The 25,937-nt window shown below is 47.6% G+C and overlaps 1 protein-coding gene across 2 annotated transcripts in view; it reads right to left on the bottom strand.

Annotated features, from left to right (window-relative positions):
- The window catches only part of TCIRG1 (T cell immune regulator 1, ATPase H+ transporting V0 subunit a3), an 87,385-nt gene extending 65,252 nt beyond the window's left edge, over positions 1-22,133 (bottom strand). The window contains exons 1-5 of one of the 2 annotated variants that reach the window (XM_073686143.1): positions 22,054-22,133; positions 21,798-21,922; positions 19,887-19,965; positions 19,582-19,811; positions 17,204-17,289 (exon numbers count right to left, since the gene is read on the bottom strand). In XM_073686143.1, the coding sequence (XP_073542244.1) occupies positions 17,204-17,289; positions 19,582-19,811; positions 19,887-19,965; positions 21,798-21,914 (512 nt within the window). In that variant the 5' untranslated portion in view covers positions 21,915-21,922; positions 22,054-22,133. Of the gene's footprint in view, positions 1-17,203; positions 17,290-19,581; positions 19,812-19,886; positions 19,966-21,797; positions 21,936-22,053 lie in introns of those variants that run through there. The other variant, XM_073686142.1, reaches the window with a different exon arrangement.
- Between the last annotated feature and the right edge of the window lie 3,804 nt (positions 22,134-25,937).

The raw sequence follows: 25,937 nt of genomic DNA, 5'->3' as shown, positions 1-25,937 counted from the left end.
ACCCCCCCAAAAAGGAAGGAGAAAGGTAAGCAAATAGCAAGTAGGATATACCATAAATAAGGGGTAGCCGCATAAGTGTGCAGGTATACATGAGATATCAAGAGAAATTCAAGTATCCCTTACCAATCGCTAGTAGGGGGGGCCAGTAAAGAACAAGTGACAGGCAGACCAGGAATGGGCTAATGTCATTGACTAAGGTTCCAGGGGCTGAGTAGCACAATTGCAAAGTACATGGTCTCTAGGTGAGCTGGGGGTTATAATGTTATTGTGTATATTATGTGTTCAACCCCACAAGTTTGAACAGAGGGGGGGGGGGATATGTAATGCAGCAGCTTGCTAGCATTACTGTAAATGGTTCAGGATGTGTTTTACCTGACCATGTACCTTCCCCTTTAACTGACTGGTCACATGACTGTGACATCACACAGGTCCTGTATGCACAGTAAAGGTCTGTACACATGACTGGGACAGCACACAGGACCTATACACACAGCTGACTGATCACATGACTGTGACATCAGCAAGGTCCTGTCAGTATGGGTGTATGTGTGCACAGGATATATAAACCCCGGTAATTGGAGACAGGTGTGTTCAGTGAGAGAGGCGTGAGGTCTGTGCTCCGTGTGTGTGTGGGACACCGTTTGTGAGAGGCCTAGTGAGGCCGAGAGTGAAGCCTGGCAGCCTGAAAGGCCGAGCCTGGATCCTGTGCGTGGATGTCAGTGGCCTTTGAGGGAGAGCCGGCTTAGTGAAGAACCCTGAAAGGTGCAGGCTGGATGTCAAGTGTGGAAGACATACCAGTAGCCTACGAGGGGACGACAGCTAGAGACCCTCACCTGGGAAAGCCGCAAAGCCACGGTGGTGGCGGAATAAACAGACTGTAGCAGCCAAAACCCGCTAAAGGTAAAAACGCTGCGTTATATGAACATTTATGTTGTTGCCTAGCCGAGGGCTATAACGGGAGCCAAGTGGACGTATCTGGCGCTGGAAAGGCTCCCTAATTGTGATGTGTGTAATATGCCGGTCTGCCACTTGAGAAGCTCCCGGAGGTGATAGGTGTAAACATGCCGGGCGTATACTAAGATGGACTGTGTGATTAGCGGTTTATGACGAAATAATAAACTGCATTGTGAATTATCGGAAGGACATTGCTTATGTGCCTTAATTGACCCGGTGCAGCGAGTATCCCCCATTATGATGACTAGCGCTGCCTTACATATGGTTCGAGGATGCGGGCAATGACAGCCCGGTTGCTAGCGTCAACGGCACAGGACGACGAGTGTGGATAAAGCATCTTGCGGCAACTCGGCGGGGTTGCGAAGATTGGCTTCGCACTAAAACCTGGTTTGCTGTGGCTCGGCGGGGCTCACGAAGTTTAAAGCATCTTGCGGCAACTCGGCGGTGTTGCGAAGATTATCGTCGCACTCAAACCTGGTTTGCGGTGGCTCGGCGGGGCCACGAATATTTTTTCCGGGAGAGCGGTGAAGTTCTAGTGTGAACAGCGTACCGCGATGGCTGTGAGCAAAGCAGCAGATCTGTCTGGAGCTATTGAGCGGTTGAAGGGCCTGTTGGGACCGGAGCAGGTATTTGGGAAACTTTTACTGGACATGGTGCAGGAACCGCAGGAGCTGTGGGCACCATATGGAATGGCGGCAGTGGACCATTCTATGGACTCTCCGGGGGCGCCAGTGTTGTCCCAGAGTGCCCGGGGAGGTGGTAAGAGATGTTGTGAACTGAGTCGTAAGACTACTGCTGATCTTTTGTGTAAAAATTACCCTGCCGGTGTGGTTGTTAAAAAGAGGGCGGAGACAAAAAGAGGGGCGGATTTTCACAAGAGTGTGGACTGCAGAAAACTGGAAATTGTTACTGGTTGTGGGTTGGTACCTCCTAAAAATTACAATGTGACCGTTGATAACGGGGTAACTCCAGTAGAAAGGGGTGACGTCAAAGTGGGAGGTGACCTGTTAGTCCACAACACCATGAGGAGTGACACAGACCCCGCAGCTGACTGACGCTATGAAAGTAAAATGTGAGTTCAGTCAGGAGGGGCTAGACGAGGGGAGAGTCCCCCTCTCGTCGTCGACGGCGCAAGGGCCACAAAAAGGTTGCTCAGATAGTACTCCCTGAAAATGAAAATAAAGAGAATATAGTACTGTGTGCCTATGCTTCAAGTGTGGATCCTCCTTTAGAGGTAGAAGAGATGACGTTGCGAGTAGCAACCTCCGGTACGGTACTGAGACTGACGGGTCAGGATCAGACAGCCCTGAAAGGGGAGGCGGCCAGTCATGACCAAGAGCTGGAGCCTATCAGGCCGCAGTGTCAGATTGACGTGCAGCAGTTATGTGAAAACCTGGGGAACGTGTCCTCAGACCAGCTGAACCTGGAGTCTGAGCAGCAGAAAATATACCAGCTTATGAGGAATTGGCAGCGAGACATGGAGGGAAGCAACGCGGAAATTAACCATTGGAAGGAAATGTTCTACGGAATTAAGGAGGACTGCCGCAAAATCAAGGAGGAGGTTTTTCAATTACAGATTGACAAAGCGGTGTGTGAAGATGAGTTATGCGAGGTGAAAGATCGCTTCTCCCTGGTACAGTTAGAGCCGTCTGCCCTCAAAGAGGCGCTGCAGCATGAAGTTGCTGGGCGTGAACAAAACCTAGAACGATTGCGTGAACAGTTCAACCAGGAGCTGTGGGACTCCAAGAAGGAGTGTGATGAAAAGTTCGGTATGGAACTGCAACAACTTAAGAGAGATTATGAGGATCTCCTCAAGGTAAAAGAAAAACTAGAGGAGGATAAGGCGGGTGCAGAGCAAGTGCGCCAAGTGGTTGAGACCACTCTGCAAGACACCTGTGAGGAGAATGATGGTCTCCGGGGAAAGACCCTAGATCTGGAAGCTCAGGTGAAGGAGCTACCGATGTCCTGTGATACTCTCCAGAAGGCGGAGACGTACCTTAAGGAAACAGTCAGCGAGATGGAAGCTGAGCGAGAGAGGATGGAGGAGTCCATCGGAAAAGCTACAGACCAGGGCCAGGAGTTGACCGCTGGTGATGGGAGGTATGAAGCAGATACCTCCTCGAGTGATGCGAGCTTGGATGATACGGTGGAAATAAGAGCCGAGATCAGGGAGCTCAAGGAATTGCTTCAGGCCCATTTGAAGCAAGAGAGGTCTGAGAGAACTCTACTGTTAAAAGAGCAGTTGAAGCAGGAAGAGCTTCAGAGACGGGGCGCTGAGAGGCGAGTGACGGAACTAGAGGAAGAGGTTTCCGGGCTCAAAAGTCGCATGACAAAGTATCACTCAGTGAATGAGGCCTCCTTGGAGAAGGAAATGGGCAAACACGTTGCACTCACTCCCTTATACCATGAGAAGGTGGACCTGAGGAGAGCTAAGAGCATGATAACAGAAGATAAATATGAAGTGGAAGTGGTCAAGACGAAAATTTGTGAATTTGTAGCTGTGAGTCAGCTCAGGGTAAGCATACAGGGGGAAGAAGCTGAAAGTCAGTTGTCCCTGAACCCTGAGCTGGTTGATCGTCTGGAAACCACTGGTGAGACCGAAACGTCTTGGTACAAATGCCTCGTAGATGTACCCGAGGATTTGAGGGAAGAATGCACCCGTGAGTCCGTGCATGAAGAGTTTAAGAAGGCTGTGGGAGCCTGTAAGGTGTACTTGACCTCCGAAGCTAAACAGCTGGTGGTTCTGTCCATGACCGAAGTCACAGTGAAGAGGGTGGCGATCCTAAGTGATATGCATTGGCGATGTATTCGCACGAAGCGGTTTCTCCGGTTGAAGACGGAACAAGCCGTTAGACAACTGGAGCTGATGAGGAAAGCTCACAGTATGCGTGAAGAGGTCATCCGGGTGCCTCATGTTCTGGTGAGAAAGCTCATTGGGAGAAGCGGTCGAGCCATGCAGATGATGGTCAAGAAGTCTGGTGTGGTGAAAGTAAGCAGTCCACGTGATCGTCAGGACTGGATACCAGACGAAGACGTCATGGTATCATTCTCCGCTGTAGGAACAGAAGAAAGCCTAGAATATATACGCATGCTGTTGGAGTACCGAGTGACCTACCTGCGAGAGGTAGAACAGTTGAATCTCGCTAGACTGCGAGTGGATAGACAGCATCATCTGAGTAACAGAAGATGGCAGCCGTCTAGAAGTTACGAGACCAGACAGAGAAAGGGGCCCCTAAATAACAGAACAGCTATAGCTGGAGTTAGGGACCTTTCAAGATGTCCTGAGAGTAGTGGGCGTGGGTTTAGAGGTAGTGAGACCTCCAGTAACTCAGGTTTGAGCAGCCCATACAAACGACCCAATAGAGGACGGGACATTACGGAGTCGAACCGGACCTTAGATACCAGGGCATGTGAGTCACACCGCTGTATGACTGACCGCTGGGAGCGGGGAAGACCTGACAAGGTTACGACTGACCGCTGGGAGCGGGGGAGGTCTGACAAGATTATGACTGACCGCTGGGAGCGAGGAAGACCTGACAAGGTTACGACCCGGAAAGGTGACCTGACGGAGTCAGTGACAATGACAAATGGTAGGTCCCTAAGGAATGGGCTAATGTCATTGACTAAGGTTCCAGGGGCTGAGTAGCACAATTGCAAAGTACATGGTCTCTAGGTGAGCTGGGGGTTATAATGTTATTGTGTATATTATGTGTTCAACCCCACAAGTTTGAACAGAGGGGGGGATATGTAATGCAGCAGCTTGCTAGCATTACTGTAAATGGTCCAGGATGTGTTTTACCTGACCATATACCTTCCCCCTCAGGTGACTGGTCACATGACTGTGACATCACACAGGTCCTGTATGCACAGTAAAGGTCTGTACACATGACTGGGACAGCACACAGGACCTATACACACAGCTGACTGATCACATGACTGTGACATCAGCAAGGTCCTGTCAGTATGGGTGTATGTGTGCACAGGATATATAAACCCCGGTAATTGGAGACAGGTGTGTTCAGTGAGAGAGGCGTGAGGCCTGTGCTCCGTGTGTGTGGGACACCGTTTGTGAGAGGCCTAGTGAGGCCGAGAGTGAAGCCTGGCAGCCTGAAAGGCCGAGCCTGGATCCTGTGCGTGGATGTCAGTGGCCTTTGAGGGAGAGCCAGCTTAGTGAAGAACCCTGAAAGGTGCAGGCTGGATGTCAAGTGTGGAAGACATACCAGTAGCCTACGAGGGGACGACGGCTAGAGACCCTCACCTGGGAAAGCCGCAAAGCCACGGTGGTGGCGGAATAAACAGACTGTAGCAGCCAAAACCCGCTAAAGGTAAAAACGCTGCGTTATATGAACATTTATGTTGTTGCCTAGCCGAGGGCTATAACGGGAGCCAAGTGGACGTATCTGGCGCTGGAAAGGCTCCCTAATTGTGATGTGTGTAATATGCCGGTCTGCCACTTGAGAAGCTCCCGGAGGTGATAGGTGTAAACATGCCGGGCGTATACTAAGATGGACTGTGTGATTAGCGGTTTATGACGAAATAATAAACTGCATTGTGAATTATCGGAAGGACATTGCTTATGTGCCTTAATTGACCCGGTGCAGCGAGTATCCGTCATTATGATGACTAGCGCTGCCTTACAGTGTGCATAACAGTGCCGCCAGCTACAGTTTTGCGCATCGCACCTCTGAAAATAAGGACACGGCTGAACAGAGACCAGACGGAGTCCAGAGAAACTCTGCTGCCTCATTATAGTGAATGGATCCCTCTGGGGTTTCATCTGAATCACGTCACATGGAGATTTAGATGGAAACCCCGATACGCTCAGCGTAGAGCGCCGGAGAAATGTGACCCAAAATGTTATCTAAAATTTTCCTAACAAAAGCTTCAAAATCAATCCACAAAAAAAGCCAGTCCCCATTCAGGTCCGTCATCTGTTAATGGAAATATAGGGGCCTTGTAGCACAAAGGCTCTGGAAAAACGAAATGGCTCCTTGCCCCCCAAAAGAAATTCAGCTGATTTTGTACTCACAAAACCAAATGCCTCTCTCCCTTCTGAGCCCCAGTGTGCCAAAACCACATTTAGAGTCCACGTTTGGCAGGGGTAAGATTTCCAAAATGGGGTCACTTGAGGGGGTGGGGAATTCTGCTATTTATGCACTTAGGGGCTCGGTATATGGAGTCCGCAAACTATTCTAGGAAAATCTGCAACACCAGGAGTCAAATAGTGTGCCGTCCCTCCCTAGTCTCGTCATATGGCTAAGTAGTACTGTACAGCCACATATGGGGTATTGCCAAGTTCAGCATAAGTTGTGGGACAAATTTTGGTGCCGTTTTTACCCATTTCCCTGTGTTAAATCTGGGGCCAAAGCAAAATTTGTGGTAAAAATGGAATTATTTTTTTTTCACTGCCCAATGGTACAAAATTCTGTGACCAACCTGTGGTGTCCACATTATCACTGCACCCCTAGATTAATTCATTGAGATGTGTAGTTTGTAAAATGGGGTCGATCTGCTATTCTGGCATCTCAAGGGCTTTGCCAATGTGACATAGCTGCTGCAAACCAGCCCAGCAAAATCTGAACTCCAATATGGCGCTTCTTCCCTTCTGAGCTTTGCACTGTGTCTTAAAAGTAGTTTTCCACCACACATGGGGTATTAGCAAACTCAAGAGAAATTACAACAAATTTTGGGGGCCATTTTCTCCTGTTACCCTTTTGAAAATAAAAAATTTTGGGGCAAAAAGATCATTTTTGTGGGAAAAATTAGATTTTTTTTTTTTCACAGGACTACGTTATAAACGTCTGTGAAGCACCTGAGGGTTCAAGGTGCTCACCACACATCTAGATACATTCCTTGAGGGGTGTAATTTCCAAAATGGAGTAATTTGTGGAAGGTGTCTACTATTTAGACACATCAGGGGCTCTCCAAACGCGACATGGCGTCTGCTCTCGATTCCAGACAATTTTGTGTTTAAACAGTCAAACAGTGCTCATTCCCTTCTGAGCCCTGCCGTGCGCCCCAAACAGTGGTTTCCCCCACATATTGGGTATCGGTGTACTCATGCGAAATCGCAGAACAAATATTGGGGGTTCCTTTTTTTTCCTGCTACCCTTGTGAAAAAAAAAATAAAAAAAAATTGGGTCTCAAGTTCCATTTTTGTGAAAAAAAGTTAAATGTTAATTTTTTCCTTCCTTGTTGCTTCAGTTTCTGTGAAGCACCTGAAGGGTTAATAATACTTCTTGAATGTGGTATTGAGCACCATGAGGGATGCAGTTTTCAGAAGCGTGTCAATTTTGGGTATTTTCTGTCATATAGACCCATCAAAGTCACTTTAAATGTGATGTGCGCGCTAAAAAATAGAATTAGACTTACCGGTAACTCGGTTTCTAAGACCCTCCATGACAGCACCCTAGGAGGTTGCCTACCCATCCTAATTAGGGACAGGAATCACAAGAGGCTAAATAGCCCCTCCTCACCGCCATCCTCAGTGTCTTTCTAAAGGACCACACAGTATGAATGCTTCAAATATTTTAATCACACCAAGGAATTCATAAAGAAAAGGAAATTTTAAAGGGCAGGAACTACCCGCGCTGTCATGGAGGGTCTTAGAAACCGAATTACCAGTAAGTTTAATTCTATTTTCTCCAATCCCCTCCATGACAGCACCCTAGGAGTAGTACCAAAGAATAATATTTCAGGGAGGGACAACAGCTTTAAGGATCTTCCTTCCAAAGGCTAGATCCCTATTATCTGCCACATGTAAACAATGTTTTGCAAAAGGTGTGGACTGATGACCATACCGCCGCTCTGCAAATCTGCTTGACTGATGCACTCGCCCTCAGCCCAGGAGACAGACATTGCTCTGGTAGAATGTGCCTTTAAAGATACTGGAGGAGTTGACCTGGGTCTTGTATGCTTCGCCGATTGCTTTCTTGATCCAATTTGTCAGTGTATTTTCAGATATCTGCTTCCCTTTGTTGGGCCCACCATATTGGATAAAGAGACTTTGATCTTTCCTCCGTGTCTCGGTTTACTGTAAGTAATGTATAATAATCCTCCTGACATCCAGGGTATAGAATACTTCTCCACTGTTTGAAGGGTTTTGACAAAAAGAAGTGAGAATTATAGGTTGGGACCTATGAAAGTGTTACCCCTTTAGAAAGAAACAAAGGCTCCAGCTGGAAAACTATTCTATCCTGTGAAATCTTCAGGTAGGATTCTCTGATGGATAGCTCTTGGATCTCGCTTACTCTTGCCGTTGTTATGGCTACCAGAAAAGCAGATTTCCATGACAGCTTATCAATTTGTACCTCCTTGATTGGTTCAAAGGGCTGCATAGTAAGACCTTTAAAGTACAACATTCAGATCCCAGGGAGGGACTGTTTTTGTTTTTGTCGGATTTATTCTGGAGGCAGCTGTCATAAATCTTTTAATCCATCTGTGATTTGCTAGATCTTTATCACAGTAAGAACTCAGGGCTGATATATGAACTTTGAGGGTATTTGGACGTAGTCCCTGTAACAGGCCTTCCTGTAGGAAATCCAGAATCCTGGCCACATCTGGATGGAAAGGGTCTGGTGGATGAGGATCATACCATAAGCCAAAAGCCTTCCAGGTTTTAGCATAGACAGAATTAGTAATCGGCTTCCTGCTCTTCTGAAGGATCTGGATCACTCCTTCTGAGAGGCCTCTGGCTATTAGGATTGAGGCTTCAGAAGCCAGGCTGCTATATTTAGGTCTGAGGGTCCGGATGGATGATAGGGCCTTGCTGTAGTATGTTGTGGACTGGAGGAAGCAATATAGGTCCTTCTATTTTTAGGCTGTTCAAAGTCTCCTTTTAAACAACTTTGGCTCTGGTAGCGACTTCTTTTTGTCCGGAATTTTCCAACAGCTCATCGAAGGCTTCACCGCATAAATATTTCCCTTTAAATGGAATAGTACTAAGCTTAGATTTGGAAGTACTATCCCCACTCCACATCTTCAACCATAGCGCCCTTCTTGCTGAATTGGATAAAACCAAGTATCGGGCTGCCATCCTAACAGATTCTGCCGAAGCATCCGCCAGGAATCCCGTGCATTTTTTCAGCAATGTTAATGCGGCTAGCAACTCTTGTCTCAGGGTACCTTTGGCAATATGCTCCTCCAGCTGTTGTAGCCAGCGGAAAATGGACCTTGCCACACAAGTTGATGCGATGTTAGTATTTAACAGCGTTGAGGAGGTTTCCCATGATTTGCAATATCTTCATCTAGGGAATACCGTTTTTTCATTCCTCCTGGGATACTCAGCCTTTTTCTAAGATACTTCCATTAGTCTGTTATCATGGACGGGAAACCCCAATTTCTTACGGGACTTTAGACCTCCAAACATTTCATCCTGCACCGACCGCGTCTTCTCCTCTTCCTCCACTCCCATCGTATTTCTTACGACTGTTGACAGTTCTTTCATATCTTCAGAAGAAAAAGTAATATCTTTTATCTTCTTCCAAATGTTGAACATCTAATTTTCCTTCTTCTAACCATTCATCTGATACACATATCTCTACGTTAAGAGTCTGATGAATCTCTAGGGTCATACTTCCTCTTTTTAGCAGCAGGTGGATCCCCAGTCTGAATGATTGAAATTCTTGCCAGACCATCCCCCTAACTTCGTCCATCATGGAAGGTTGTTCCTGTTTAACAATTTTTTCCGTACACTTCTGGCATAGTGGTTTTTATGGCCAGAAGAGAGCTTTTTGCTACATATGGCACATTTGCGCCCAGTAGTTTTTTCCCCCCCATTCTTGATGCAGGCTCCTTATCTCCCTAAAAAGAGAGCGAGGGAGATGGGCTAAGTAAGGATCCTGCTGCAAGAGAGTGGAAATCTTCCCCAAACCCAATTAACTTACTGTGGCCAGGTCTGCGCTGGGCTCTGCAGATGCAGATCTTTAAGAACCAACACCATCCGTGTTCAAATGGATTTTGTCCTACCTTAAGGTGTCTTCCCATCAGGGCCTACTTATAAGCAGAGACCGTGATCAAGCGCTTTCTTCCATCCAATAGAATAAAAGATTCCTCCTTCTGGCTTTAATCCACCAACCTTGGTCGTTTAAATTTTTTTATTTTTTTATTTTAAATTTCCCATCGATGACATCATGCGTTTCACTGTGGAACGAACCGGAGGTGATGTCACCGGCCGCCGATACCGGAACTTCCGGTTTCTCCTGCAGGCGAGCAGAGCGCGATGGAGGAAGATCGAGGCTGGGGAGCTGAGGCCCCCAGCCCTTCGCACCACTTAGCGTTACCTTGAATAGCGGGCGAGTGGCGGGGTCCCGCTTCGGAGAGCGGGAGCTGACAGAGGAGGAGGGTAGGAGTGGTCGACCTCTGCAGCCCAGCTTCTAGGTAACATAGGGGGGATACTGATCGCCAGCCACAGCACCCCACAGATAACCTCTTCATCCCATTAGGGACAGGAGAAACACTGAGGATGGCAGTGGGGAGGGGAGGGGCTATTTAACCTCTTGTGTTTCCTGTCCCTAATTAGGATGGGGAGGCAACCTCCTAGGGTGCTGCCATGAGGGGATTAGAGAAAATAGAATTAGACTTACCGGTAATTCGGTTTCTAATAACCCACCACGACAGCACACAGGAGGATGTAACCCCACCCTAATAGGGACAGGAAACACAAAGAGGTTTAAATAGCCCCTCCCACATCCTCCCTCCAGTGTTATTACAAAGGACCACAAGACTATAGATGCTTCAAATTAATTTTTATTTCTACTGATCAAGTGGTCGTAGAAACAATAAGCGAGGGGGAGGGAATTACCAGTGCTGTCGTGGTGGGTTATTAGAAACCAAATTACCAGTAAGTCTAATTCTATTTTCTCTAATAACCCCCCACGACAGCACACAGGAGGTATACCAAAGATATACTAGGGAGGGACAACAGCCTGGAGGACCTTCCTTCCGAAGGCTAAATCTCCGACAGACATTAGGTCTAGTCTGTAGTGTTTGGCGAAAGTATGAATTGAGGACCATGTGGCAGCTCTGCAAATCTGTTCGATGGATGCGCTGGCTTTTACAGCCCAGGAGACAGATATTGCCCTTGTAGAATGAGCCTTGAGTTTCACTGGAGGTAGATTCTGGATCTGGTAAGCCTCCGTAATCGCCCGCTTAATCCAGTTGGCTATTGTGGATTTTGCTGCTTTCTTTTCTCTGTTTGGACCTTGTGTATAGACAAATAGGTTCTTGTCTTTCCTTCCTTCTTCAGGTTTCCTGAAGATAGTGCAGCACTATTCTCCGAACATCCAGAGTGTGGAATTCCATCTCTTTTTTGTCTTTTGGGTTGTCACAAAAAGATGGAAGGATTATCTCCTGAGATCTGTGGAAATTTGAGACCACCTTAAGTAGAAATGAAGGGTCAAGTTGGAAAATTAGACGATCTTCCAGGATTCTTAGGTAGGGTTCGTTGACCGAAAGGGCCTGTGGTTCACACACTTTTCTGGCTGTAGTTATTGCCACCAGGAAAGCAGTTTTCCAGGTCAGCCAGTCCAGTCTTATGGTTGATATGGGCTCAAAGGGTGGAAGGGTTAACCCTTTCAGAACAATGTTAAGGTCCCAGGGGGGAACCAGGTCTGTTACCCTAGGGTGGATGCGGGTGGCTGCTGTCATAAATCTTCTCACCCACTGATGTCCCGCTAGTCTTTGATCGAAGTATGAACTTAACGACGCTACCGGGACCTTAAGAGTACTAGCTCTGAGACCTTTGTCCAGACCTTCTTGTAAAAAGTCTAGAATCTGAGCCACATCAGCCCTATGAGGGTCTGGGCGAGTAGGTGCACACCACCTTAAGAAGGTTTTCCAGATCTTATGGTAAATGGTGTTCGTTACAGGTTTCCTGCTCTTCTGGAGAGTTTTCTTGACTTTCTCTGAGGCTATGTGCCCACGATGCAGAAATGCTCAGGATTTTTCCTGAGCGTTTCTGCATCTCCCTGGCAGAAAAAAACGCATGCGGATTGTACATGCGTTTTCCTGCCAGGGACATGCAGAAATGGAGCGTTATTCACTGACATTTCCGCATGTGGATTGACAATCGCTTTCCAAGCGATTAGCATCACTTGGAAAGTGCTTGTGACAACTAGGTCACACTATATAAATCCATGCAAACAGCATGGATTTATCTAGTGTGACCCGAGAAAGTGGTAAAAATAAAAAAATAAATATATACTTGCCCTCCGATAGCCCCCGGTGTCCCGCTCACTCCGTTCTCCCTTGCCGGCAACGTTGGATTGAAAGACCTGCCGACGTCAGCGTCGCGTGACCCGTCACGACTGACGTCAGCGCAGGTCCTTCAATTCACTGCAAAGTGCCGGGAAGCAAGTAGGAGCGCAGCGCGGGCCGACAGAAGGTAAGTATACATTTATTTTTTATTTTATTCTTTTTTTTTACAGATTTTTTAATGGTACCTGGGTATGGATGAGACTCTCCTCTAATCTACACCCGGGTACCATCCGCACATTAGAATGCTTGGATTACGCATCTACATATACAGCGATGCGTAATCCATGCAGTCTAATGCAAGTCAATGGCGGTGAAGACGCAGCACTTCCGCAAAATAATTGGTAGTGGCTGCGTTTTTTTCCGCAATGATAATCCGCAGCGGAAATTTCCACAGCGGAAATTTCCACAGCATGTGCACAGCACATGCGGTTTATCATTGGGGAACATTGCTGCCCTTCTAGCATGCGTTTTTAATGCGTTTCCGCAGCTGCAAAAACGCTGCGGAAACGCATTAAAAAACGCATCGTGGGCACACAGCCTGAGAGGCCTCTTGTCTTTAATATCAGGAATTCAGAAGTCAGGCAGTTAGGTGTAGTCTCTCGGGATCCGGATGGTGAATCGGTCCCTGGAGAAGGAGATCCTTGATGGGAGGAAGGATTAGAGGGCTCTCCACACTCAGACTGGTTAACGTTCCGAACCAACTTCTTTTTGGCCAGCGAGGAGCCACTAGGATTACTCTGGTCCCTTCGGGCCTTATCTTCTGTAAGGTTTTTGAAAGGATAGGTAGTGGCGGAAAGGCATACGCTAGTTTGAACTCCCATTTGTAAGCGAATGCGTCCACGCCCAGGCAAGGGCAGTTTGGATCCAGGGAGAAATATTGAAGTACTTTCGCGTTCTGGTGTCCGGTGAAGAGATCTACCTCTGGATAGCCCCATCTTTCGACTAACATCTGGAAGACGTCTGGGTTTAGGCTCCACTCTCCGGGATGAATCTTTGTTCTGCTTAAGAAGTCGGCCTTGATATTGACTGAACCTTTGATATGAAGAGTCGACAAGGATAGAAAATGTTCTTCGGCCCAGGAGAATATTCTCGCAGACACTGCTTTTAAGCTTTTGTGTCTTGTGCCTCTCTGATGACGAAGGTGGGCTACTGTGGTGATATTGTCTGAAAATATCTGTATGTGGGGTTTTCTGGACCAGAGGCTCTGCTGCTCTGAGGACTTCCTCTACGGACTTTAATTCTCTGAAATTTGATGAGCGCTGGCTCACCTCTTTGGTCCATATACTCTGGCATAGCTCTTGGCAGACCATGGCTCCCCATCCCTTTTCGCTGGCATCCATCATTATGGTTACCAGTGGATTCCGGATCCATGGTACTCTGTTCAGATTTTTTCCGTTCAGCCACAAGAATAGAGAAGTCCTTACTCGTGGTGGTATAGGGATTCTCCTGTTCAGAGACCGTGGGGATCCATCCCAATTCGCAAGGATGTGGGTCTGTAATGTTCGGGTATGCGCCTGAGCCCAGGCCACCATCTGAATACAGGATGTCATAGACCCGAGAACCGACATGGCATCTCTTAATGATACTGATCTTCTGCTCCTTAGGACATTGATTTTTGCTTTTATCATGACCTGTTTTTGTTTGGGCAGGAAGGACATCTGGTTGTGGGAATCCAATAGTACTCCTAGAAATGTTTTGGTCATGGAGGGAACCATCTCTGATTTTTTCTGATTCACTAACCAGCCCAGAGACGATAGGATCTGAGTGGTCAACTGTAGATGTTCTCGGAGTACTGGTACTGAGAGCCCGATTAATAACAGGTCGTCGAAGCATGGTACTATTGAAATGTTCTGACCCCTGATATAAGCCATGACTTCTGCCATGACTTTTGTAAATATTCGCGGGGCTGATGAAATTCCAAATGGGAGAACATTGAATTGATAGTGGACTATTTGATCCCCCTGAGCCACTGCCAATCTTAGGAACCTCCTGTGAAGTGGATGTATGGGGATGTGGTAATATGCATCCTGGAGGTCGATTGTGGCCATGACATGGTCCTGTCATATCAGGGGGAAAGTCGACCTGATGGATTCCATCTTGAATCGGCCTTAGATTGATTATAACTTGGTGTGAGCCATTTGGTTTTTTTTTTATTAGGAAGAGTCTGGAATAATGTCCTGTGCCTCTCTCTCTTGTAGGAACCAGGGATATCACCCGTGAGGACAATAGGTCTGTAAGACCAGATATCAGGGTGGCCTGACGACTGAGAGGAGAGCGGTGTTAACCTTATCCTCTCTGGAGGATAGGAGGAGAAATGTATTTTTACTCCGAACTTGACAACCCTCAGGACCCATGGGTCTGGGCAGATTTCTTTCCACTGAGGGAGAAAATTCGAGATGCGGCCCCCGACAGTCCTGACGTCATGGTCTGTTCGGACGTTGGTTTTGGGAGAGAAAAAGATTTTTGCCTCCTCTACCTTTTGGGTAGCTCCATCGTCCTGTTTTGCCTTTACCCCTATATTGAGGGGCCTGCTCTTGGGAGGGACGAAAAGGCCTCTTCCTCACATTCCTAGGTTCCGGGAGGGCCTTCTTCTTGTCTGAGGCCTTCTCTAGAAGATCATCTAGGGCTGGCTCGAACATGTATTTCCCCTTAAAGTGGATGGAACACAACTTCATTTCTGATGCCAGGTCGCCGTTCCAGGATTTCAACCATAGGGCCCTTTTTACAGAGTTTGATAGCCCAGATGCTCTTGCCGCCACTCATGGATTCTGCAGAGGCGTCTGCTAAAAACCCCATAGCCTTCTGTAGAAGCGGTAGGGATGCCAAGAGGTCTTCTCTGGGGGTGCCTGAAACTAGGTGTTCCTCCAGTTGATCTAGCCAACGAGCCATTGGTCGAGCTACGCCCGTTGAGACTGTGTTGGTGCTTAATAGTGTTGCCGAGGTCTCCCAGGATCTTCTGAATAGTCCCTCCATTTTGCATTCCAAGGGGTGTTTTAATTGAGAGGAATCTTCAAAGGGTAGTGTGGTTTTCTTTGCTACTCGTGCAATTTGGATATCCAGTCTTGGGACTTCAGATCAGCATTCTGCCATCTCATTGTCTACAGGAAATCTATCCCTTAACTCTGTAGGGGTACTTAATTTCTTTTCTGGAGATTCCCACTCCGCTAAGACTAAGTCCCTAATACTCTGGTGTATAGGGAACACCAATTTTTTCCTGGAACGTAGCCCCCCCAAACATCTGATCCTGTACTGTTTGGGGCACTTTTTCTTCCTCGACCTCCATAGTTCTCCTTACTGCCATGAGGAGTTCCTCCAAACTATCTGATGGAAAATAATATCTCTCTCGTTGGGAGTTATCAGGGGTTGGACTTAGTTCCCCTTCCTCTGGAAGATCTTTCGAGATATATATCTCCTCTTGAGAGTCTTCCTCCCCTCCCTCTGGCAGGCTAATCTTCCTCTTTTTGGCTGCTGAGGGAGTAGATGTAGAACCCTGACTAGGGGAGGGCGTAGGGAGAGAGACCGAGGCTAAGGAGGATTTGATATCCTGATTTACAATCCTCCATTAAGGAAGGTTGTTCCTGCCTGATAATCTTCTCCGTACAGCCTTGCATAGGGGCTTTCTATGGGAGGACGATAGTTTTTTTGTACAGATGGGACATCTGCGTGACGGTTTAACTTTTTCTCCAGATGCAGGTTCCTTGTCCCCCTACAAGAGAGGGGAGAAGGGGAGGGGAGCTATAATCACTATTTCCTGCATCTGGGAGATGGACTACCAGTGCCATACTTATTGGGACCGGACCGGCGCTGAGCTCTACAGATGCAGAGCGAGAAGCTTCAACAGACATGGTTTTGTCCTACCAGTAGATGTCTTACTGTCCAGGGCTCCTTTTATGGGCGACCGGACCAGCGCCTCCCTCTGTTTAGAGGGCTCTTCCCCCGGTGTCCAGGTGAAGATTTCTGATCACAGGTGGCATTCCACTCTTCTTCCCCCATAGTTTTTTGATGCGGTTCACAGTGGAACGCAAACTGCCGGAAGTGACGTCATCATCCACCGCCCGGCGTCCGACGTCACTTCCGGAGCCGCGGCGTGCGCTCCACATCCGGGAGCCAGCATCGCCCGGGCATCCAGAGGGGGAGAGGAGGAGATGGACCGGAGAGCTCAGAGAGGCCTCCGGTCAGAAGATCCTGCAGACCTTGCCCGAGAGCGCAGACTGCAGGAAGGGGTCCTGAATCCGGAGGAGACGGGAGCAGCACCCTGAGGAGCAGAGGTAAAGACCGCTCGATCCTCTGCTGCCCAGCTAGTAGCTTTCCCCCAGTGCCTGTCGCCCGTCCAGCACACCGGGGATGACCTCTTCATCCCTGATAGGGACAGGAAATAACACTGGAGGGAGGATGTGGGAGGGGCTATTTAAACCTTCGTATTTCCTGTCCCTATTAGGGTGGGATTACATCCTCCTGTGTGCTGTCGTGGGGGGTTATTAGAGAAAATTGGTTTTGTAAATTTTGTTGGAATAATGAGAAATCACTGGTCAACTTTTAACCCTTGTAACTTACTAACCAAAAAACATTGTTTCAAAAAATTGTGCTGATGTAAAGTAGACATATGAGAAAAGATAATAATTAACTATTTTGTGTGACATATCTTTCTGATTAAAGAGCAGAATAATTCAAAGTTTGAAAATTGTGAAATTTTCAATATTTGACAAAATTTCCGATTTTTACACAAATAAAAAGTCATATCGAATAATTTTTTACCACTATCATGAAGTACAGTATGTCACGAAAAACAATCTGTCAGAATCAACGGGATTCATTAAAACGTTCCAGAGTTATTACCTCAAAGTGACGTTGGTCAGATTTAAAAAATGAGGCCTGGTCATTAACCAACAAAGTGGCTCGGTCCTTAAGGGGTTAGGTGAGCTACGGTCACTGCTGTTAGAGGAAGGTAGGAGGCAGTTTCAGCTCCATGCGGAATTAGGATCCAATAACTCACCTAATTCTGAGGTCGCTCCTGGAGGTTATAGTAGGGTCAATCAAGGGGTCAGCATCAGCACTTTCTCTCCAGGACTCAGACTCCGGCTACAGAAAAACCAAGAGAAGGATTCACAGTCATTACACATAGCAGATGTGAAAAAAACCCACCAAAAGCACACAACCTACAGGCATATCATATACATCTGCTTTATTTATTGCCACATACTATCCAATACTGGACATCCAAGTGTAACTGTCCGTTCAGGTGAACTACAGCTCTACTTCTAGCTCGCCCGTCCTCTCCATAGAGGTTCACAAGCAGCAACTCTTACCTCAGGATTCACTAAATATAGGAGAGTGAAGAATCAAAGTGGAGAAAAGGATCTTTTAATCCCTAACAACATACATAAAGTTTCTTAAAGGGAATGTGTCATCAGAAAATTACCTATTCAGGTTTTTGAAGTGTTAAATGTATTTTTAAAAATTTACGGCAAAGTTTTTTTTCTTACCATAGTCTTATTACAATGTACAAATATATAAGGGGACAGTACAGACACCTTTCTAATGGGCTTTTTACCCCTAGGCTTGTGATGGTGACAAGGGGGTATCCTCTATGTCTAGAGGAAAACAGGTTGAATCACAGACAGCGATAGTTTCCTGTAAGAGCAGTGAGACTATGGAACGCTCTGCCACATGACATTCCCTAAGTACAAGGAGGCCTGGATGCCTCACTTGACAAATAGAATATTACAGGTTATGGGCACTAGATTCCAGGAACTAGTCTGATTCCTGTATGTGGAGTCAGGAAGGAACTTCCCCACCCTACCCCCCAATAAGGAGTTATTTGCATCTGCCCCATGGGGTTTTTGCCTTCCTCTGGATCTACGTCCAAGGCCACAGCCCCACTAAAAGTATTTGGTCAGTATTTTGTCTCAGGAGTGGGAATCAAAACCAGGAGTGGGTGATAAATGCAGAATTGGTGACTTGTTTCTATTATACCTTTTCTCTGATTGTTCCTCACCTGGTTTTGGCTCTCACTCCTGAGAAAAAATACTGACCGAATACTGACCAAATACTGATAGTGGGGCGCGGTCTTAGGTTGAACTTGATGGACGTATGTCTACATTGAACCTTAAAATTTATAAATTTATTTTTTTGTCTAGCATAGTTTATGTTCTGACGACACATTCCAACTTAATTTGTACTATTGAGTTATACAAAAAGAAAAATTAAAATAACAGCGTCTCCTTAAATCAGGGGAGCACAAACTGCGGACAAGGAGGCCACATGCAGCTTTAGTTGCCCTTTTATGTGACTCTCCTGACTGGACATGTTTGGCAGTGTCTGGAGGCTGCGCATATGTGTATTCCATGTCAGGGAGTAGAGGAGAGAGGCAAGTAGAAGATTAATTAAAGAAGTGGCCGGGCAGCCATAATCATTGTAGTTTATGGGAGAAGGGAAACACCTGACTGTCAGCAATGGAGAAAGCTGAATCCATGGTCTCTCCCTTTCTGGACTCACAAATGGGACAGAAGAGGACCTCTAGAGGCATTGTAAAATGCTAAGGAATAGGTGCGAGTCACCATGTCAGTCAGCAGCTTTTGCAATAGAGAACACACAAGCGATCTTGTGTATGGCATAGTAGGCAGAGATGGCTGTCGGACAAATGATCAGTTGAAGCATGGTTCTGCCGACCGGCATCCAATGTGTATGGCCGGCCTATGTGTTGGAGAGTTGGTGAGTGCAGAATACAAAGTGATAACTCAGCACAGAGAAGGGTAGGTGGTAATGATGAGCGAGTATAAATTGTTATTCCTTCCAGCGAGCACGCGGCGTGCTCGGCATCGATTAAAGTGTCGCCGTGGCTGCATGTTTCACATCTGTTAAATGCCTTTGACACATGCAAGGATTGCTTGTTTGTTAGGCAATCCCTGCATGTGTTACAGGTGTTTAAACAGATATAACACATGCAGCCGCGTCGATGCTTTAATCGATGCCGAGCACGCCGCAAATAACAATTCATACCTGCTCATCACTAGTAGGTGGTGGTGAAAACCTAGATGTGGGGAACATCCAGGAGAATCCTATGGCACTGCACAGAAATAGTAAGTCGTTGAGAGGGCACAGTACTGGCATCTTGTTAGAAGAAAATCCAGAAATAGTCACATTACAAATGACAGGAGAGCAGAGGTGGTCAATTGTGTCAGAGAAAATCAAGGAGTACAAGCAATGAAATTTGACCTTTCAACTTGTGTCTCAGAAGGATAATGTGCCACTCTATGAGCCCGAGTAGCCAGAGGGAAAGGAGCCTGCTGCACTACAAAATGTCTGTAGTACCTGATGTTATCTAAGAAGTTTAAGAGAAGGGTTAAATGGTACCATGCTTGAGGTACTCACAAGGGGCCCTGTGAACCTCTGACTTTCCCGCAGTATGTTGGCGTACTCCCGGAGCTCCCGCAGACGTTCGCGCAGAGTCTGTCTATTGCTGGAGACCTCTTTTAGCTCATTAGCCAGTTGCTCAGATTCCTCTTGTATCCTCAGTGCATCTTTAGGTAAAGGGGCTGGTGGAGATTCTGATGAGTTCGATACCTTCATACCAGCTTTGCGCAGTTCCTGTTCTAGGTACCCTGAGAGGAGTAGTACAATTGTGAGCCAACATGTCCTAAATTTATATGAAATTATGGACGGTCGCAGAAACTCACCAAAAGTTGTCTCCATATCATCACAACGCCTGATCTCTGACACATAGCGACGCTGGAAGGCATTAACGTTGTGATTTAGCTGAAGGAAGAAAAGCAACAGAATTATGAAACCTTACTTCAATATTTCATCAATTAGCAGATTCACCTTTTAAAATACTCTGATACCTAAGTCTCATTGTACACGGGTTCAGCAGTGTGAGCATTACGTCTGAATCCAGCCGTCTGTGACACAAAGCCAAGTATCCACCATGAAGCCCAGGTGGTAGGTCTCCTAACCCAATCTCACCAGCCCCATACTGTATGTCCCATAATGATATATACTATGAGGTATTGAGTCCAGGTCAAGAAACTTTACTACATGGCCTACAGCTTACAGTGTTTCACAGACATATGAATTCAACCCAGTTTCAGTTTCACACTTACTTAACATTTATATGATGTGTTTGGGAGCATAAATTGAGGGGGGTAAAAGTTCAGTTACATGATCTAGTTTTCATGTTTCCCAAAAAGGCTTCCATTCTATCAGTCTTTTTGGAACAACAGAAAAAAAGTAGCTTGCACATTTTTCTGTTCCTGGCAAAACCCCCTCCCAGACACCCCCCATCTAAAAAACGATAGTGATACCGCAACACTAGAGTCATCTTGTGAAAATAGATCAATTTAGAATGGAACAAAAGCAGACAGAAAACGGATATAAAGCAGTTGATGGTACTGGTTAATAATGGAAAATGTGGCTTCAGTGTGGCATTTGTGTGCACCCATCCCCCTCATCCACTGCTACTGGACCTGATACAAAAAGATCCCAAACAGACATGTGACTAGAGCGTGAATGGGAAGCAGAAGTCCGCCTAACAGTAATGATGGTGCAGAGCCCCCCGCACAGCTCAGAGCATGTCCTGACGTATACTGTAACGCTGCCATAGGTGGCCTTTCACCAGAAGGTGGCCTAGAGTGCGTTCTTTCAGGCCACCGTTTAGCTGGCATGACACTGCATACTGCTTAATTGTACAGTAAAGGGCAGCAGTCCACAATGGCCTACACCGTGGGTCTTATCGTCAGCAGATGTCTTGGCCTCCATCTTCACTGTACCACGTGACAGTGTGCACCGCAGTGCGGACCAAGCCGTTCACCCTCTATTAATGGAGCAGTTAGTGATAATGTATACACCTCCTTACAGAGCAAAGAGCGCAAACTGTCCAGCTCAACCAGGACGGTCTTGCCTTACGGTGTACCGCGTCCCACCCACGCGGCCAGTCCGCGCACGGCCCGCCCACCCACCCACGTCGCCAGTCCGCGCACGGCCCGACCACCCACCCACGTCGCCAGTCCGCGCACGGCCCGACCACCCACCCACGCCGCCAGTCCGCGCACCGCCCTCCCACCCACCCACGCCGCCAGTCCGCGCACCGCCCTCCCACCCACGCCGCCAGTCCGCGCTCTGATATATAAAGCCGTCTGACTGCATCTCTAGTAAAATGGGAGATTTCTTTGTACTGTACGGCCACAGACATCACAAGGGCATTTCTGGTAATGAGTCAATAGGGGAAAAAAGAAGAAGAAAATCACAACACAAGGGACTGTGCCCTGAGGGGGAAGTAGTGTCTGCAAGGGTTAACTCACATGACAGGAAAAGGAACAAAGAGCAGTGCAGACAAATGCTTACATAGCAATCTCTGGACAACCATTATCTGCACAGGCTTTTTACTGCCCTGCAAACAGAAGGCGATGGCGCCAGTCGGGGGGCACAGCGGCGCCAGTCGGGGGGCACAGCGGCGCCAGTCGGGGGGCACAGCGGCGCCAGTCGGGGGGCACAGCGGAGTCAGTCAGGAGGCACAGCGGAGTCAGTCAGGAGGCACAGCGGCGCCAGTCAGGGGCCACAGGGGCACCGGAGAGCCCGCAAAGTGTACTTACGTCCCGGAACTCCACCAGGCCGAGCTCGCCCAGCTCACTGACACTCTGGTATTCACAGCCGGACTGCAGGAACAGCTGGGCCAGGCACATCTCCTCCCCGCGGAACATAGCGCCCATCTCGGTGCCTGTAAGAGCCATGAATGGATGAAGGCATTAGATGGCGGGCAGCTGACTATAGTTATGTAGGTGATGAACCTGTGGGAGAACCCCTGAAACCAGGAGAGCAGGACGATCAGAATCAGCGATCATCACTCACCTACAGCTGCCGGATTTGCAAACACAACTTCCTCCACTCCACTGTTTTCCTGCTTCGTGGGAGGAGAGAGGAGAGGGGAGGAGAAGGAGGTGAGAGGAGTGGAGAGAGGAGGAGAGACGAGGGGAAGAGAGGAGAGGGCGGAGGAGAGAGGAGTGGAGAGAGGAGGAGACAGGAGGGGAGGGCGGAGGAGGGCGGAGAACAGGGAACAGGGCGCCGTAGGTTCCTTACACGGAGCGGGTGGGAATTCCCTGAGTGGGCCGCGCTACTGACAAGGATGGGACTGAATGAGGAAGTTTTGCGGTTGGGAAAGGTTTCTAGTCACGAGTGGTATTCGGACTGGAGGAGGGTGTACATTGAGTCATAGAAGTGCTGCTATTATGGAACTACAAGTTCTAGCATGCAGCAGCAAGGAAATCTTGAGGGGCCTTAGGGCTCATACCCATGGGTGAGAAAAAAAACGGTCCGATATCTGGACCGAAAAATCGGACGAGTGCAAGTGTCGTGATTTCCATGAGAGGGCAATGCGATTTTTCATCCATATACAATGCGTTTTTTTTTCTCTGCAATTATTATTCTGCAATCATTTACAGGACCATTTACAGAGTTCTATGCTACAGAATGGTAATGTATCCGTAAAAATCAGATGCCATACGGATGGTCCGTGTGCAGGGGTGGATTAAGAGTAGCAAGGGCGCCCCCCCCCCCCCACACACACCTGATGTATCACGTGTCACATGATCCCCTGTGATAGTTCATGTGAAATTAATTTGGCACAATATTAATTATAATTTTTTCTTTAGGCTGTGTGCCCACTATGCGTTTTTTAAGCGTTTCCGCAGTGGCAATTCCGCTGCGGAAACACTTAAAAAACACTTGGTAGAAGGCCTGCCATGTTCCCCAATGATAATCTGCGTGTGCTGTGCACATGCTGCGGAAATTTCCCTGCGGATTATCATTGCGGAAAAATCCGCAGCACTACCAATTATTTTGCGGAAGCGCTGCGTTTTTGCCGCCATTGTCTTGCATTGGAATGCATGGAATCCGCATCACTGCATCTGTACATGCGGAATCCATTTGTTTCAATGTGCGGATGGTACCCGGGTGTGGAGGACAGGAGACTCTCCTCCGGACCCAGATACCATAGAACCTGTAAAAAAAGAATAAAATAAAAAATAAATATTATACTTACCTTCTGACGGCCCCCGGTGTCTTTATCCGATGCGTCCTGGCTTGCCGGCAGCTCGCGATGGTCTGAAAAAGACCTGTGGTGACGTCATTTAGTCATGTGACGGGTCACGCGACCGCTGATGTCGGCAGGCTATCAGAAGGTAAGTATATATTTTTTATTTTTTACCATTCTTTTACGGTCACACTATATAAATCCATGCTCTTTGCATGGATTTATATAGTGTGACCAAGTTGTCAAGCACTTTCCAAGTGATGCTAAAATCGCTTGGAAAGCGCTTGTCAACCCGCATACAGAAATGCAAGTGAAGAACGCTTCACTTCCGCTTGTCCCTGGCAGGAAAACGCATGTACAATCCGCATGCGTTTTTTCTACCAGGGAGATGCAGAAACGCTAAAAAAAAAATCCGGAGCATTTCTGCATCGTGGGCACATAGCCTTACATTAATTGTATGACTCAATATGGAGCACACGTAGCCATCTATACACAGCAGGAGGCCGCACGGTGCCATGTATACACAGCGGGAGGCCGCACGTAGCCATGTATACACAGCGGGAGGCCGCACGTAGCCATCTATACACAGTGAGAGGCCGCACTGCGCCATCTATACACTGCGGGAGGCTGCACGGCACCATCTATACACAGCAGGAGGCCGCACATAGCCATCTATACACAGCGGAAGGCCGCACTTAACCATTTATAGACAGCAGGAGGCCGCACGTAGCCATCTATACACAGCAGGAGGCCGCACGTAGCCATCTATACACAGCAGGAGGCCGCACGTAGCCATCTATACACAGCAGGAGGCCGCACGTAGCCATCTATACACAGCAGGAGGAAGCACGTAGCCATCTATACACAGCAGGAGGCCGCACGTAGCCATCTATACACAGCAGGAGGCCGCACGTAGCCATCTATACACAGCAGGAGGCCGCACGTAGCCATCTATACACAGCAGGAGGCCGCACGTAGCCATCTATACACAGCAGGAGGCCGCACGTAGCCATCTATACACAGCAGGAGGCCGCATGTAGCCATGTATACACAGCGGGAGGCCGCACGGCGCCATCTATACACAGCGGGAGGCCGCACGCAGTCACGCACACACAAACATATACAGACATATACATACACGCATAAACACATTTGAAACACAAAAATACATATAAACAGACATCACACAATGATATCTGCCTGCACACACACACACACACACTCAATCACACATACACACACTCACTCTCGCATATACTCACTCTCTCACATACACACTCTCCTAGCAGTGACGCGGCCGGGCCAGCACAGGGAAGTTAACAGCTGCAGTGCTGGCCCGGCCGGAGAAGCAGCAGCATCCGTGCGCCGCTGCTGGGGGAGCGGTCCGGGGGCCCCCCGCCACTGTCTGCCAGTATGTGCCTCGGCTGTTAACTAGTTAAATGCCGCTGTCAAACTCTGTCTCAGAAAATGGCGCTTTTTTTTTTTTTTTAAACTTTGGATTTTCTTTTCACCACGCAAATAAAAAAGAACCTATACATGTTTGGTGTCTACGAACTCGTAATAACCTGGAGAATCATAATGGTAGGTCAGTTTTATAATTTAGTGAACATGGTAAAAAAAAAAAAAAAATTGTGGAATTGCACTTTTTTTGCAATTTCACCGCACTTGGAATTTTTTTTCTGTTTTTGATTACACGATATGGCAAAACCAATGGTGGCGTTCAAAAGTACAACTTGTCCCGCAAAAAAAAACAAGCCCTCACATGGCTATATTGACTGAAAAATAAGAAAGTTATGGCTCTGGGAACAAGGGGAGCAAAAAATGAAAACGCAAAAAAAAAGAAAAGGGCTGCAGCGTGAATTATTGTATACCACTGTAAAGCACACTATACACAGACCAATCTAACAAAAAATGCTACAAGTCCAAAATAATACAGCTACACCATGCCCACTACCATCATCACCACTACATAGTGAGCACATAGTATTATAATATGACCATTACCTCTACATAATACACACTGTACAAAGACCAATATTAACAATAATACCACATCACACCTTCCACTACATAATGACTGAATTACATTGAACAGTTACTAAATCAAAAAGATCGATATCACCCCAATGCTGTGACCATATCGCAGTGGATACCAGTCAACAGGAGCATCGCTAGTGTGAAAGATTCTGGGCCCCAGCCCTGAACATGTTGCCCAGAGCCCCGGATTTCCTGCGACTGCCGCATTGAACTGTGTCAGCATTAAAATGACGCCAACAAAGTTCAATCGCGCCATAGAGCAGCGAGCTCCCTCCCTATCACTATCCGTCTCGTAAGCCTCGGTCAGCTTACACAGATGTCATTGCATTGCGCCGATCTGCAGGCCCGCCATAGAAGAAGAGATGGAGGCTGCAGTGTCGGCTGTGAGGATTAGGTCAGTATTAGTGTTGAGCGAACATGCTCGACACTGCTCGGTACTCGCCCGAGCATCACGCTACTCGGGATGTTCGGCGAGCACCGAGCATTTCCGGGTTACTCGGGCGGGAGCTCGGGTCTCCGCCCTGCATGTTTGGCGCTCTTTACAGAGCCAATGAACATGCAGGGATTGCCAGCCAGTCACTGTAATGCTGCAGCCATGTTGGTTGTGGGCATTCCAGTGATTGGCTGGCCGCACAGCGTCACCTCGAGTATTTAAAACTGGGCGCCG

The sequence above is a fragment of the Phyllobates terribilis genome, unplaced genomic scaffold (assembly GCF_046119375.1).
Source record: "Phyllobates terribilis strain yellow unplaced genomic scaffold, ASM4611937v1 Scaffold_5__5_contigs__length_657084704, whole genome shotgun sequence".
NCBI classification, from domain to species: Eukaryota; Metazoa; Chordata; class Amphibia; order Anura; family Dendrobatidae; genus Phyllobates; species Phyllobates terribilis.
The sequence above is the reverse complement of the archived record's forward strand: the minus strand, read 5'-3'. Positions and strand labels throughout refer to the sequence as shown.